A 15,890-nucleotide genomic window follows, 5' to 3' on the forward strand; every position below is an offset into this window, starting at 1 on the left:
TGGGCCCTCAAACGTAAAACACGAGCCCCCCCTGCTGCTTCAAAATTGGAAAGTGTGCTGCCTTCAGGTGCTCATTATAATAAACCAACCAGGAGAAGTAAGAGTGCATGTTAAGAATTTGCCAAGATGCATGCATGCAGTGGAGGAAAGTAACGAAGTACATGTACTCAAGTGCTGCAATATAGTACAGTTTTGAGATATTTGTACTTTATTTACATTATCAAATACCGTTTACAAGTTAATTCCTTGTTTAAAAGAACAATAATATCATATAAATGGTAATATAGCCTTCTGAAAGGGGCCATTCTGATAAGTACTTTTACTTTTTATACTTGTACATTTTGCTGCTTGCACTTGTGGTCTTTACTTTAGTATATCCATTTTACATTACTTTATACTTCTGTTGCACTACAATTCAGAAGAAAATAATGTACTTTTAATTCATTAGACTTCTATTACAGCAGAAGTTATGAGTAACTAGCTCCTTTGCAGATTAAGGTTTTACATACAAAATATATGATTACTTTTTAAAATATTGTTATAGATTAAACTGGCCAATGGTATATAAAGTAGGTACAATTATCTTCACCTTGACCAGAAACAATATTAAACTGTTGCTAACATGTTAATAATAATAATATTGCATAAGTAAAATTGAATACAGTACTGTGCAAAAGTTTGAGGCTCTAAAAGTAAAGTCGCAATTCTTTCAAATATAATGCCATAAATCATTTTTATTTATCAGCTAACTTCAAACAAAGTGCAGTAAACAGAAATATAAACTAAATCAAATCAATAGCTGTAACCACCCTTCACCAAATCTCTAAGGTACACTTGCACATAGTTTTTCAAGGTACTTGCAGGTATGTTGTACCAAGCATCTTGGAGAATTTGCCACCGTTCACTACCAGCAAAATATTGTCTTAGTAAGGTCTTTGGCCATCACGTGTCACCCAAACAGCTTCAGTGCACCTTGGCATTGATTCTACAAGTCTCTGGAACTCTCCTGGAGGGATGAAACACTATTCTTCCAAAAGATATTCCCTCATTCAATGGTTCGATGATGGTGGTGGAGAACGCTGTCTAACATGTCGGTCCAAAATCTCCATAGGCGTTCAAATGGGTGGAGATCTGGTGACTGTGAAGGCCAACGCTGTACATGAATCACAGCATTTTCAGACTCATCAAACCATTCAGTGACCCTTTGTGCTCTATAGATGGGGGGCATTGTCCTCCTGTTTCTCTACTAATATGTATGTATATATATATATATATATATATATATATATATATATATATTTAAAATGTACCGTGTTGTGCATATACTGTATGGATAGTGTTGTTTATTTTATATTTTCATTCCTATGTCATGTTGTAGTGTTCAACATATTGTGTTTTCCTTAGTATGTCAAAATTGCTATAGTCTTATTACTGTTCATCCTGTTACACTGTAGTCTTCTTACTAAATTTTTCTTAGATTAGAGCCGTGTGCAGACGTAAATTCTTCTGGTGTTTAGGAACATCTCTGCAAAAATGTATAGTTTATAATTTATTTATATTTTTAGAAATATTTTATATATCAAACATCAGTGGATAACACTAGATATACGGTTCATCTTAACTTTTAGATGTTAAATAGGTTTCTGCTACGGTTTTAATGATGGCTCCCGACTTCTAAATATCAATTTAAAATAAAAGCTAACAAAAAATTATAATGAAGATCATTTTATAACAACTGAATGTCATCGTGTATCTTTGTGGTTCTCACTGAGAGCATCCAAAATATGCAAGAGACGGTCTACTCGAACTTGTGAATACTTCAAGTGACAAACTCTGAAGGTTGATGGCAAGAGTCCGAGCTGTACATGAAGGTAGCACAATGTTGTAGGTGTGTAATGAATGATGTACTGCAACCTTGAGTCGTGGTCCATGCACGTGTAGAGCCAGTTTAGGGATAGATGGGTTTGTAGGGAAGCACGGTGTCAAAAGCGTTGATGGTTGGATCGACATTTCGTCCCTGATAAAAGATCTCGTCGTTCACGGTTTGTTTTGAAGGGCGGCTCTGGCTGAAGAGTATTTTGGTGAGTTGAAATTTGATGCTGTTAAAAGAGAGGCTGTAGGCTAGTTAGCAAACACCGTTAGGTATGAAAGCTAGACACACTAAGTAAGTTTGATTTTCCGGTCAAAAAAACCTAAATTAATTTCTACTACAAATACCGCTGGAACGTAACAGTATAATGTAATGATTGGTTATATTTAATGCTGTCGTATTTAATTATTTCGGTACATATGTTTCCATTCTAATCATATAAAAGTTAATAAATTTCCACCTTTGCTTTTATTTTGAATGCAATGTTGGGCCCTCTGGTCACATGTAATTTGGCTAGCTTGATGCAGTTGTTGGATATAGAGAGCATGTTAGCATACTGCTACTTTGTTGTATTTAAAGACAGTAGCTTGAGGCAGCCGTGGTACTTTGTAGAGCAACCTTTAAATTTGTCCGTTTACCACTGCTCTCCCTAAGGAAGCCATGATTTTGTATGTCCGAGAATAATTTCCGTACCCCGATATTACAGCAAGCCCAAAGATACCCCAAAGCTACATGCTCTGGCGGCATTACTTTGGTCGCATTGAGTTTGCCAACGGTGGCAGCCAGGACGGGCGGTCCGCTTACTTGTCGTGTCCTCGCCTAACGGAATATGGAATTTCCCGCCCGCACGAGCCGTACTATGTTAGCCACCGAACACTTCAAATGTTCCACGCTCTGTACAGCGAAACTGTTGTGTTGTGGGAGGAATTAAAACCTTTGAGCTTTAATCTTTACAGATACTCCTCAAATTCGGCGACCATCGAGTTTTTGTATCGTAAATTAAGCAGTGGTTGTAGACGGGTAACATTTGTTGATTATTCGGCTTAGTTACGTTGGCAGCGACTACTGGGGTCCACGTTGTAGAAGGACACGGAGGTTGGCTAGCTTGACTTGGTTTAACAGCAAAACTGCCTTATAGAAAGGTTCCCTTCCCTTAATGCGAGCTATACCCCCTTCAGAATTAATTCAAAGTATTATATTTTATTCAAAGGCGGATTTTCCTTTACATACTTTCAAAATTCAATAAACCCCCGCAGTAAATAATACAGTGTTTTGTAAACTTCTTAAACCAAGGTACACTTAGGTCAACAAAAAGTGTGGCCACCTGTTTGTTGCCATTGTAACTGCTGGTCTCTGCTGGTCTCTGCTTTTATGTTTTGTATTCTTAAAACATGTATTGTTCCATTTGTTTGTTTTTTAAAATCACACATACAGTGAATGTGAAAGCAAATTTCCTGAAGCGTAATACAGTGTGAATGTTGGCTCTTATCCTCTGGGTGAACTGCTCTGCATGGTCTACTGTTTGATTTTAATCATTCATCTTCCAGATACCAGAGCACAATGATGAAGTATATCCTGGTAACCGGAGGCGTCATCTCGGGCATCGGCAAAGGCATCATTGCAAGCAGTGTGGGCACAATCCTGAAGTCATGCGGCTTACATGTGACTGCCATTAAGATCGACCCTTACATCAACATAGATGCAGGCACATTTTCACCCTATGAACATGGTACGTCAGAGGAAAGGATCTTTCTTATTTAACACATTCATAATTACACAGCCACATGTTGTGTATGTAGTGTGATTCTGTCATGCTCACGCTGTCCAGGCGAAGTGTTTGTGCTGGATGATGGGGGTGAGGTAGACTTGGACCTGGGGAACTACGAACGCTTCCTTGACATAAGGCTGACCAGGGACAACAACCTGACCACCGGCAAGATCTATCAATCCGTCATCAACAAGGAGAGGAGGGGAGACTACCTGGGCAAAACAGTGCAGGGTAAACATCTGCTGTTTAAGTTTGAAAGAGGGTGTCGTGTTGAAAAGAAATGATTAACTAAGAATAATATTGTGTTTTTCTTTCTTTCATTCCAGTGGTGCCACACATCACAGATGCCATCCAGGAATGGGTTGTGAAACAGGCCACAGTACCAGTTGATGACGATGATGTAGAACCTCAAGTTTGTGTAATAGAGGTAAGCTGTGCAGTTCATTATATCATATCAGAATTTTCACCAGCAAATGGTTCAGATTTTATGTCGTTCAAACTTTCACTAAAGCTGCGGCTGGCAGCATTGTCGCTGATAATATCTGTGTGTGTTTGCAGTTAGGAGGCACTGTGGGGGACATAGAGAGTATGCCTTTCATCGAGGCCTTCAGGCAGTTCCAGTTTAAAGTGAAGAGGGAGAACTTCTGTAACATTCATGTCAGTCTGATACCACAGGTAAGAGAGCAACACCTTCAGACCTCTCTGGTGTTACCCGAGGGCAAATGTGTCAGCTGCCGTTGGAGAACAACTGACTGCAAATACACACACCTACACAGCCTCTATCACAAAAGTGCATCGCCTATGGAGATATATCTGTAATAAAATAATGATGAAGAATTTGCATGTTGAAATTTGCACTCAGAAAAAAATCTGACATTTATATACACATACAAGAATTTCAACAGAAATTCAGGAACAGAATCTGACAGATAATACAAAACATAATGTATTGTTTTGTGTACTTGATATAGGGTGTGTCATCTTGTGTCATGTCACAAGATGACACACCATGTCATGTCATGCTACCATGTCATGTCAGACATGGTAGCAAACTAGCAGGTGGTTTTAGATAAGTTAATTAATTAGTTAATCTGAAAAAATTGCTTAACTTATTGGTTAGTTGATCAAGTAAACATAAAACACTAGTCATTTTGATAATCCAATTATTTTAAAATTATTTATGAAAGAAAAATGACAAACATTCTTTGGTTTTAGCTTCTAAAATATGAGGAATTGCGACTTTTCTGGTTTTATCACTGTAAATTGATTATCTGTGGGTTTGGAATGCTACTCAGACAAAACAAGTAATTTGAAGATGTCACCTTGAGCGCAGGAAAATGGTGATGGGGATTTTCTCACGTTTAGGTTATAATTAAAAACAAATAGATTCGTTGTAAAAAAAATTGATTAGTCATTCATTAAAATAATCATTAGCTTTAGTAATCCCTTAGAATAAAGTTTGTTTGAGAACAAAAGATCTTGGAGCCTGCCAACTTTCAGCTAAGCAGATCCAATGTGACCTTATCATGACAATTACTAAAAGGTGATTAAAAAAACCTCACAGGGCAGAAGAAAGAAGAAGATAACTCTACCCAATAAGGGTTGTTTGTAGCTAGTCAGGATCAAACAGGAAATTGCTGCTGTAAATGTTCTGTTATTCGTTATTCATATGTTCTTTTATTTGCTTAATGCATATGTTGTCTTCATTGTTCCGTCCAGCCCAGTGCAACAGGAGAGCAAAAGACCAAACCCACACAGAACAGTGTCAGAGAGCTGAGAGGACTGGGCTTGTCCCCTGATCTGGTGAGTCATTTGCTGTTGCACATGAGTATATTATATTTCAAGTGATATATTCCAGAAATACAGGGAACTGGAAACATTTTCTGCCGTAGGCCTGATTGTTAACTTCCAACAGCAGTTTGATACCTTTTAAAGCATGAATGTTTGATATGCTCTTCAGTACACAGTGACCTAAATCACGGTGACATCTTGAGGTGACAATGTGTAAGTGACACTCTGCAGCAGTGTTGTCATGTTGGCAATATTCTGCTGAAAATTTTTATTTAAAAAAAAATAGACTGTGGCCATGAGGGAAAAAATTAGTCAACAACAATGCTTGGTGTCAATGACGCTAATATGAGCTGAGAAAACATTTCCGATACACAACACAGCCACCTGCCTATAACTTTGATAAAAGACATATGGGGTAATGTCTCCAAAACAATACTTTTTTCAGTAGCTTGTTTTGAGAAATATGAGCGTGTTTTCCTCTATAAAACTCCTTCATTTAACAGAAGAAGCCACAGTTTGCAGTTGTTAAATGTTGTCTAAATAGAAGCAGCAGTACAAGAACTTTAGATGAATAAAATAAAGTCTAAAATTTGTAACTTTTTCTCCTTTACATTGTTCTTCAAATTAAACATTTTCAGTTCATTGATAAGTCATCTGACCTACGTATACATCACCATAGATGCTATATATACAAAATACAACATTTAGTCCTAGTGGATACAAAAATTTATAAAGGAAATATACCTCACCATAAATTTAAAAAAAAAAATTTAAATTAGGAACTTTTTGATCACAGAACAAATAAAGAAGAGTACGAATCTGATGAAATTAAAGTCCCGTTTTCGGCACTTGACAGTTTTAGATACCTGGTGCTATGGACAAATTCTATATACTAAAAATGTATTAAGGTTCGATACCCAGCCAATTTATTACAGCTCCTAAATTTGTATAATGTGATAATGACATCTTTGAAATTATCCTTATTGGGTTTAAGAGTATACACACCTCTCTGCCACAGTGTCTTCTTGGAAGCCACCACAGTGAGTCACCAGAAATCTTCTAATCCTACATATAGGGACTTTCATTTATTTATTAATGAAGAAATCAGTCTTCACTGTGTAAATGGTTTCATTCAGTTTAGTCAGCACAAGATAAAAAAATACATACTCTTGTGAGTATCCTCATGAACATAATGGTTCCTATAACTGACTGCACTGAGCAGGATTTGACATTTGTTGATTTGGTGAGTGCTGATCTCCTGTAAACACTGACAGAGCCAAAACATTTTCCAACAGTTCATTCACAAAAGTCGTCCTCTCAAACATTGTTACAGGATGTGTCTTTCTAATCATTTGCTGCCTGAAATGATTGTAGATTCAAATATTAAAAATTTTAAATACTGTGAGCTCAACTGACAACTCAGCCTTTGAAGAAAAAATTTGCTGCTGCCACAGCACTTTGACACACTGTGTCATATGAAGTGATAACGTAGTATACATAGCATCTATGTTATCAAGGCTTTACGCTATTCTTATTTCTCTTCTGTTTGTGTTTTGCCATGTGAAATCATCTGTTTTGCTGTAATGATGCTGTTTCTCCTGGGATCACTGAAGTTTCATCTCATCTTTGCCAACAGATTATGTGTCGCTGTTCCACCGCTCTGGAGAACTCTGTTAAAGAAAAGATCTCAATGTTCTGTCACGTAGAACCTGAACAGGTACATCACTGACATCGGCACACAATCATTGTTTCATCCCGGATGGGCCCTGACTCTCTTGGCAGTTCTAAACTCATTGACCTGTCTTGTTCCAGGTCATCTGTGTTCAAGATGTGTCATCCATCTACAGAGTACCTTTACTCCTGGAGGATCAGGGTGTGGTGAGCTATCTGAGCAGGAGACTGAATATGCCCATAGAGACCCGACCCAGGAAGATGCTGACAAAATGGAAGGAGATGTCTGACAGGTGAGTCAGTAGTAGGAGTCAAAGATTAATTAAAGGGTAAATCTACAATGAAGTGAATGGGGCTGAAAACTGCTCTGCTGCTGTTCTCTCCTGTCCTGTGTGTTATACTAATATACATGTTGTCCTCACAGGTCAGACAGACTGCTAGAGCACTGCTCTATAGCGCTGGTTGGGAAGTACACAAAGTTCTCAGACTCGTATGCATCTGTTATCAAGGCACTGGAGCACTCAGCCCTGGCCATTAGTCACAAATTGGAGGTTAAGGTACGTACATAATGTTGATAACCCAGACTGATTATGATCACATTTGCATTAATGGCTTGTTCAAGCTAAAATAAGGTGTGAAGTTGCTCTTTAAAGAGGAACTAGACCGTGGCTTTAAGTCCTGCCGGTCCTGCCATCTAGCAGTTGCTCCACGCTCCATTTCCAAGCTGCTGCTCTGAGCTGCTAAAATCCTGATTTTGGTAATCACAACTTTGTATGACAAAATCATCATACACATAAATCAAAGAGATCAGCTGTGCTGTGATTTTGGCTATATTTACCTTTAAAATGGTCACTCAGAGAGAAAGCTAGAAGCTTATTCATGTCTGTGTCAGCTGCGGTGCAGTCCTTCCAATGAGACGCATAGAGAGGTCTGGAAAGCCTGACGTCGCGCTCATGGGGCAATACTGGCGAATCTCCTCTATGGAAAGTAGCAATGGTTTGTTCAAAAGTCCAGCCAAAATGTTTGGCCCAAGCAGGAACCTTGAGATGAAAATATATCTTTATCTATCTATATCTTAAACTCTTTAGACCTAACACCTAAAGTTTGTATGCCTCATCTCTTCAGTATATAGACTCAGCTTCTTTGGAGCCAAGCACCCTGCAGGACGAACCGGTGAAATACCATGAGGCGTGGCAGAACCTTTGCAGTGCTGAGTGAGTCCCGAGGCCTCATTTCTCTAAGTAATACAACCTCGATACTAGATTTGTATTTTCATTGACTATTTTTTTTCTGCTCTCCTCAGTGGAATCCTGGTTCCAGGAGGTTTTGGTGTCAGAGGAACTGAAGGAAAGATTCATGCCATCAACTGGGCTAGGAAACAGAAAAAACCTTTTCTAGGTAGAGGATAGCTGTCATGATACCGCATGATCACACTGTTTTAAATGATCTTACTTCATATGTAAAGCAGTTGAAAACCGTATTTACAGATTTGCTATATTGAAATGAAGTAGCATCAGTAACAGTGAACGCACTACATGTCTCTGCAGGTGTGTGTCTTGGAATGCAGTTGGCTGTATGTGAATTTGCCAGAAATATGCTTGGCTGGAAAGGTAATTCTCCCATGTAGCAACACAATGGTACAGTAATTTGTATTTATATATTAAAGAACACCTCTTCACTGAATAGTTAAGAGCTCAAGATTTGTTACTGTCTTGATTTGAATTTGCTCTCCAATTGCAAAGCCTGTGATCGGAGTCTTTGTTGACAAAACTGTGCTAAAAACAACTGCTGAGCACAAGGTTGGGTTTAAATGATACTGACTTTTGAAGGCAAATACTGAAAATTTGTTGAATTATAGCTGCCGGACATTTGATCCTTTTTTTGTTTTGTTTGTTTTATCAATGCTGCAAAGTGAAAAGAAATTACTTTGCCCCTGAACCAGAATTTAGACCATATCAGGGCTCTAGCGGTCTGTTTCCATTACAATAATAGTAATAGTCACAGGAGTATTATCATTAGCATTTTCAAACTATTTACTATTTAAATCTACTGAGGCTAAAAGCCTCAGTACACTGTGATTGTGAGCTGTCCGAGGTGGAACTTGACAACTGAGAGATTAACTTACCAAAATCTTTGGTCATCAGTCTAAATCAGTGGTCCTAGATTGTACTATGAAACACATCTACTGACAGCTGATTTAGAGCTTTGGAAACTGCAGCATAATGCTGACAGTTTCACAGTGTGTGACTGCTGCTAAAGCCAAACCAGCCAATTGCAACACAGTGTGAAATGACACACAATACATCAGCCAACGCTACATTGCAAATGCCCATTAAAAAAATCATGTAGCTGTGGTTTTTTATATATAAATAAAAAACACTGTACCTATATACTGTACATTCTAACACCTATTTATGTCTTTACCTATTTTGCACATAGATGCCAACTCTACAGAATTTGACCCAGAATCAAAGCATCCTGTGGTAAGTTCTTTTTTAAATCCAGAAATGATCTAGTTGTAATTTGACCTGAAAAGTGATTTGAATTAAGATTCCAACTTTAACCTTTGTAGGTGATTGATATGCCAGAACACAACCCTGGGCAAATGGGTGGCACAATGAGGCTGGGGAAGAGACGGACCATTTTCCAGACGAAGACCAGTGTATTACGTAAGAAAAACATTAAATCGACTTTCAACCGGTCGATGTGTTTTTGCGTCTGCGCTGTGCTCAGAGCTGTTCCATATTCCAGGCAGGCTTTATGGAGACGCAGACTATGTGGATGAAAGGCACAGACATCGCTTTGAGGTATGCTGACCTCTCTGTTCGTCAGAAGCATTAAAAACATAATGTGTGAGTTTTTATTCATTTATTTTACCATGTGTTGTCCTTGTTTAGGTCAATCCTGAGCTGAAGAGTTACTTTGAAGAGAAGGGCTTCCGCTTTGTAGGTCAAGATGTGGAAGGAGAAAGAATGGAGGTCATAGAACTGGATGGTATTGAAATTGAAACACTGATTTGTTTTTAGTAGTGTTTAGTGTTTCCTTTCAGAATTTTTTAGGATCCACAATTACCCTACAACCTTCTATGTAGTTTATTAAGATCTCATTCTCTGTTTTCAGATCATCCATACTTCATTGGTGTGCAGTATCACCCTGAGTTCACGTCTCGCCCCATAAAGCCCTCACCGCCCTATCTTGGTTTGCTGCTGGCCGCTGCTGGGAAGCTGCAGACTTACTTACAGAAGGGCTGTCGTCTTTCTCCACGGTAAAAACACAGCATCGTGTCTCAACTCATACGCCGATCAGCCACAACATTAAAACCGGTAACTGGTTTTAATGTTGTGGCCGATCATGGTAAACTCACTAAGCACTTGATTAGGAACACCATACTAATACTGGTTAGGGCCTTCCTTTACTCTCAAAACAGCTGCAGTTCTATGTGGCATGGATGCTACAAGATGATGGAAACATTCCTTTAAGACTCTGGTCCATGATGACATGATTGCATCACATCATTTCTGCTCATTTGTCAGCTGCACATTCATCCTACCTGTTCTACGACATCCCAAAGGAGTTCTACTTGATTCAGATCTGGTGACTGGGGAGGCCACTGTAGTTCACTGACCTCATTGTCATGTTCATGAAACCAGTTTGAGACGAGTTTTCCTCCGTGACATGGTGCATCATCATGCTGGAGGCAGCCATTAGAAGATGGTGAATTGTGGCCATAAAGGGATGCACATGGTCAGCAACAATACTCAGATAGGCTGTAGCATTCAAACAATGTTTGATTGTTATTAAGGGGCCAAAAGTGAGGCAAGAAAACATTCCGCACACCTTTACACCACCACCACCACCAGATATTGGATATGGATATTTTTTGTTTTTCGCACCAATCTGACTAAACTCCAGAGACTGTTGTGTGTAAAAATCTCAGGAGATCAGTAGTTTCAGAAATACTCAAACCAGCTCGTCTGGCACCAACAATCATGCCACAGTCAAAATCACTGAGATCAACATTTTTCCCCATTCTGATGTTGATGTGAACATTAACTGCTGCTACATAACTGGGCGATTGGATAATTGCATTAATGCAGGTGTACAGGTGTTTCTAATAAGACTTCTACACTTTTCAGCTGGTAGTTTGGCCCACCCCTCTTGAGCAAACTGCTCCAGTTTTCTCAGGTTCGCCTTCTCCCAGCTGCGAGTATCAGCTCTTTCAGGAGTCATAGCAGGCCACTTTGGAACATTCCAATTTTTTCTTCTCATCCATCCAAGTGCTTTTGGAGGTATGTTTTGGGTCATTAACCTGTGGAGGGAGCCATGACCTCTGACTGAGACAGAGCTCTCTGACACTAGGCAGTATGTTTTGTCTTGATAATCTTCTGGTTTCGTTGTGCCCCAAACAGATTGAAGGCTCCTTGTGCCAGATGCAGCAAAAGAGCCCCATAACATAACTTAGTCTCCTCCATGTTTCTTTCTTTGAAAGCTTTATTATTTTCTTCTGTGAATATACAGCTGATGTGACTTACCACAAAGCTAATTCTTTTTCATAGGACATTCAAGGACATTCTCCCTGAAGCATTGTGGCTTGTCAACATGCATATTAGCAAACCAGTCTGGCTTTTTTATATTTCTCTTTCAAAGTGGGGTCTTCCTGGGTCTTCTTCCATGGAGCACACTTTCATTCAGAAACACTGTTGTACCTTTTAATCTTGGAGGTCAGTTTGCATCTGTTTGGAAGTTTTCCTCGGCTTTTTCCACCATTTGAACTGTCTTTCTGTTCAATCGTTATCAGATTTCGACTTGTGCCTTACGTCTATGGATGTTGGCTACAGTCCCATGGACCTTAAACTTCTCAATAATATTAGCAGCTGTTGTCACAGGAACATCAAGCTGCTTATGGAGGGTCTTGTAGCCTTTACCTTGACCATGCTTGGCAGTTATTTTCTTCATCATCTCCTCGGACAACTCTCGCCTTTTCTTTCTGTTGTCCATGTTCAGTGTGGTGCACACAATGATACCAAACTGCATCACACATCACAATCCACTTCTTCGTCTACTTCTAATGGCTACCAATAATTTTGTCTTTGCAGAATAAGCAAGAATTCAGTCCTTTTCACATCTTTGTTTTATTCTATGGCAAACCAAAAAGAAAGAGAGATCTTTTAATTTCAATTTCCAATCGGCACTTTTGTAAACAGTATATATTTTTTAGGTTTTTTTTCCCATTTTACAAGTGCTATAATGAACTGGGCATTGTGACTAAGATTTTAATTCAGATATCTCGCAGTTTGACATGCGGTGAACCTGTAAAATTGTTATCACACAATATATAGGGACCTTAATGCCATGTCTACACAGCTTACGTAGTGAAAGCAATACATTAACAGAGCAGCAGCTTCAATGCATTTAGGCACAGTATTGAGTGTAGGTCACCCGTGTCTTAGCAGCAGTCAGCACAATCACTGTAGCGTAATTAAGGTCACATTGACTCTCATATATTGCAAGTGAAATGTGAGCTGTCATGCAACCTGCATATACAGCTGAATTGATAATAGAAGCAGATTTGTTCCATCAGACAAGCAAGCTGGGTGACTCAAGCACCTATTCTATAAACATACAGGAAAGGGTTTTTATAAAAAAAAAACAAATTCACTTTCTGGGTACCTTTTATCAGCAAGCTCATGTTTTCCCTACATAAATCATTAAGCTTAGTTGCACTCCATATTTTTCCCCTGGTCATTCACGTCCCCTTGCAGTGGCTCTATGCCCCATAGCCCAAGCTGATACCTAATTCCATACCTTCCAAAAGATTGGAAGGTATATGTACACTCTGTATAAACCAGTTATGTTGTGATTTTCTTCAAACCACTTCAATGTTTTTTTTTGTCTTTGACACAGGGACACGTACAGTGATCGGAGTGGCAGCAGCACCCCAGACTCTGAGATATCAGAGTTGAAACTGCCTTCTATCTCAAATGAAGGACTTTAGGTACAGAATACTTAGTTTCCATACTGCTGCAGTTAATTCTTTGCAAATTGAGTCAGTATAATTGTAATTTAATCTGTTGTGTTGCAGACAGGTCTGGACTTATTGGGAAGTGGACTACAGATATAATCAGATTGTCAGTGCTGCACTGACTACAGGCAGCTGTGAATTAAGTGTTGAGGATTTCCAGGCCTGAAACATGTTGCCTCTATACATGGCCTGAATCTGGCTACAGAGACTCAGGAATTCACATTTGATGGCATGTTCCCCCACCACAGCTCTACTATTGTGGCCTTGTAATTATGTACTGCCAGAGTGAGTGACAGCCATTTGCAGCTTCTTTAAAGTTCCTGTAATATGAATGTGAGATGGAAATAATAAAAGGGATTCCCATAATTTTGAAGTTGTTTTTATTACATTCAGTTTTCAAACTCGTCCGTTTCTCCATTAATAGAAATTCACCACTTACATGTTAATGACCATCTAGCCAGTTTTGAATTGAGTGAAAACTTAAGGATTGCTGTTACTTTCCCCAAAAAGTCACAGTACAAATCAAAACATATTCATGCTTCAGAGTTGAGTCAATCTGAGTGAAGTGTTCCCCTTGTGGGTGGCCTGCAGCAGTTCAGGATTCCCAACGCTCCACATTGTGGTGCTCACCACGCCATGTACCTGAAATATAAATTAAAAAAAATTGGTACAATTCAAAAGCCTTTTCTTAACAGTATATAATAGGGCTGATCTCAGTCCCATATCCGCAAGCTTCATCCAACAGTCCTCACAATATTAAGTGGTCATCATAGATCTGATTAACTTGAGCAATGTGTTGCAAATATAAGTGCACTTTATATACCTTAACCAGGAAGGTTGGAGAGCCCACGCAGCCTCACAATACCAGACTTTAGGATCATGAGAGCGATTCCTGGAGGAAACACATTCTGTTAGTATCGTGTCAACTGACGGGATATCTGTAGGACAGCTGAGTGGCTGCTGATGGCAAAAAAGGGGGCCACAACAGTCAAAGACCACCCTATTTTCTTGCATGCATTTGGAGAACCTAAGACTACAAACAAGCCCAGGTCCTTAGGATAGCATGCTGTAATTCAGACTCCAGGCCAAATTAAACAGTTACCTTGACACGAGCTGTCCTCATCCAGTCGCTTGTTGGTCAACCATGAGGGTCACCTATGGAGAGCAGATTTTTGGTCAGTGTATGGATTCTGTTGCCTTTAAAAATAAAGGCCCAGGAAATGTGGCTCAGAAAAATAAAGTGTCTCAATCAGAACTAATGTCAGTGAGGGCAAGTGTGTCATCACAGCCAGGACTATTCATTTGAGTCATGGCTCAAGAAATTACCTGCATCTCTTTTGGTCTTCTCTTTCTCCTCATTTTCAGCAATACCCAATACCTACGGAATGATGGGAGTTAAGTGTTAGACATTTATCATTTTTGACAAGTTTGATCATCATTAGCCTAATCTTTCAGACCAAGTGTCCTTTCCCTAAATGTTGCTGGAGCAGTTATTTTCAAACTGAACAGCGACCGTCGGTGAAAGTCTTCATTTTGGCTTCCTTTTGACCGTTCACTGCTACATAACAGCATAAACGGCTTCGATAGGAGCCTGTTATATGGGAACCCGAACAGTAAGGAGTCCTGATAGAACATACCTGCATTCTACGCAGACATCCAGGGTTGGAGAAGCTAGCTAGAGCCATTACTGGTTGAACCTGTAGGAGAAAAATATGTCCACATTAGGCCGGCTCAATTAGAGGGATCTAATAAAAATCAAAATTTTGTAGGTTCACTTTTTAAAATTGTGGTATGAATTGCTAAGCGTTAGAACACGGAAAATACTGTTACTGTCGTGTACTTATGCGCAAAGGCTAAATTTAAGTGAAAAATTCATGTAGTTAGAAGTAGTTCTTATAACAATGCTATTTAAATAGATTTGTTTCACTCTGCTACGACTGTAGGTGTTGTAGTGCGCCACAAAATGAGGTTCACTGGAAGGCATTGTGTGTTAAAAAAAGCATTTTTGAGAAAAGATGCTAACGCTAAGAATAGACGAAGTTGGTGCAAAACTACAACACAGGAGAGAGTCAGTAGTTTTTAAAAATGGATTATGGGCAATGGTAATCTGACGTTAATTTTAACGAGAACCCAGCCACGTGGTTCATATGCATGAAACCACCACGTAAAAATTAGCGCTATTGCTAAGCTTTCGTCGAGTCCAGGCAAAGAATTCCTGACTTTAATGACAAAAAACGTGCCACGGTAGCGTGGTTTAACGATATCATACCAGATACTGTGGTTTTACTTTTAAGTTAAAGCGTATCCTGACCTCGTCCGAGTACAGCAGGCTACCTTTTGCTAGCATCTGTTTCTTAGACCGCTTGCGCACGTTGCATTCCTCAAGCAATGACAATTACTCGTCGTTAACATTAAAGTCCACTCTTCAGAGGTCACAGGCGAAAAGGCCACTGGTAGCAAGGAGACAGATTAGCACCTTTCGGATCACAAAACATGACTAGGTGTGGCCTTACCGAAATGAAATGTCGGCCCGTTTCTCTCGCCACGGTGGATATGAAGCGGAAGAGACAGAGAGGAGAGTCCCATTGCTTTTATATAGGCTAGGGCGAATCAGCAGCCCTCTGATTGGTTCATATAGCTCACGCGGACCACTTGCATGACGGGACATGTATTCCTACAAGATTTTCTACGAACGCCTGTTGTCTTTTAGGTTTATGGTCACTTAGACACATTGACACCAATGCAAACAGAGATCTCTACATTCCACT

The 15,890-nt window shown here is 39.4% G+C and overlaps 1 protein-coding gene, 1 long non-coding RNA gene and 4 other non-coding genes across 9 annotated transcripts; 1 reads left to right on the plus strand and 5 right to left on the minus strand.

The window, feature by feature from the left end:
- Positions 1-1,876: 1,876 nt before the first annotated feature.
- Positions 1,877-13,476, plus strand: ctps1a (CTP synthase 1a). 4 transcript variants are annotated; one of them, XM_040122369.1, is made up of 19 exons: positions 1,877-2,081; positions 3,418-3,599; positions 3,699-3,869; positions 3,965-4,065; positions 4,197-4,313; positions 5,358-5,441; positions 7,066-7,146; positions 7,242-7,393; positions 7,525-7,657; positions 8,226-8,314; positions 8,404-8,498; positions 8,648-8,710; positions 9,540-9,583; positions 9,673-9,769; positions 9,852-9,907; positions 9,998-10,094; positions 10,221-10,365; positions 13,005-13,095; positions 13,183-13,476. In XM_040122369.1, the coding sequence occupies exons 2-18, from the start codon at positions 3,431-3,433 to the stop codon at positions 13,093-13,095; spliced, it is 1,785 nt and encodes a 594-aa protein (XP_039978303.1). In that variant the 5' UTR covers positions 1,877-2,081; positions 3,418-3,430; the 3' UTR covers positions 13,183-13,476. The 4 variants fall into 4 exon arrangements, with proteins under 4 accessions (XP_039978303.1, XP_039978302.1, XP_039978305.1 ...); XM_040122368.1 differs by lacking the exon at positions 1,877-2,081 and adding an exon at positions 2,415-2,538; XM_040122371.1 differs by lacking the exon at positions 1,877-2,081 and adding an exon at positions 2,708-2,965.
- Positions 13,477-13,493: 17 nt separating this feature from the next.
- On the minus strand, positions 13,494-15,709 carry LOC120786752. The gene is made up of 6 exons (XR_005706757.1): positions 15,636-15,709; positions 14,760-14,819; positions 14,449-14,500; positions 14,225-14,277; positions 13,946-14,014; positions 13,494-13,764 (listed from the first exon to the last, which is right to left on the minus strand). It is a non-coding gene; the product is annotated as an uncharacterized LOC120786752 (long non-coding RNA).
- LOC120786985 lies at positions 13,828-13,901 on the minus strand. Its single transcript, XR_005706818.1, has one exon. It is a non-coding gene; the product is annotated as a small nucleolar RNA SNORD99 (small nucleolar RNA).
- On the minus strand, positions 14,059-14,191 carry LOC120786973. The gene has a single exon (XR_005706807.1). It is a non-coding gene; the product is annotated as a small nucleolar RNA SNORA44 (small nucleolar RNA).
- On the minus strand, positions 14,344-14,415 carry LOC120786986. The gene has a single exon (XR_005706819.1). It is a non-coding gene; the product is annotated as a small nucleolar RNA SNORD103/SNORD85 (small nucleolar RNA).
- Positions 14,581-14,717, minus strand: LOC120786987. The gene has a single exon (XR_005706820.1). It is a non-coding gene; the product is annotated as a small nucleolar RNA SNORA16B/SNORA16A family (small nucleolar RNA).
- Positions 15,710-15,890: the final 181 nt, after the last annotated feature.

Source organism: Xiphias gladius, chromosome 24 (assembly GCF_016859285.1).
Source record: "Xiphias gladius isolate SHS-SW01 ecotype Sanya breed wild chromosome 24, ASM1685928v1, whole genome shotgun sequence".
Lineage (NCBI taxonomy): Eukaryota > Metazoa > Chordata > Actinopteri > Istiophoriformes > Xiphiidae > Xiphias > Xiphias gladius.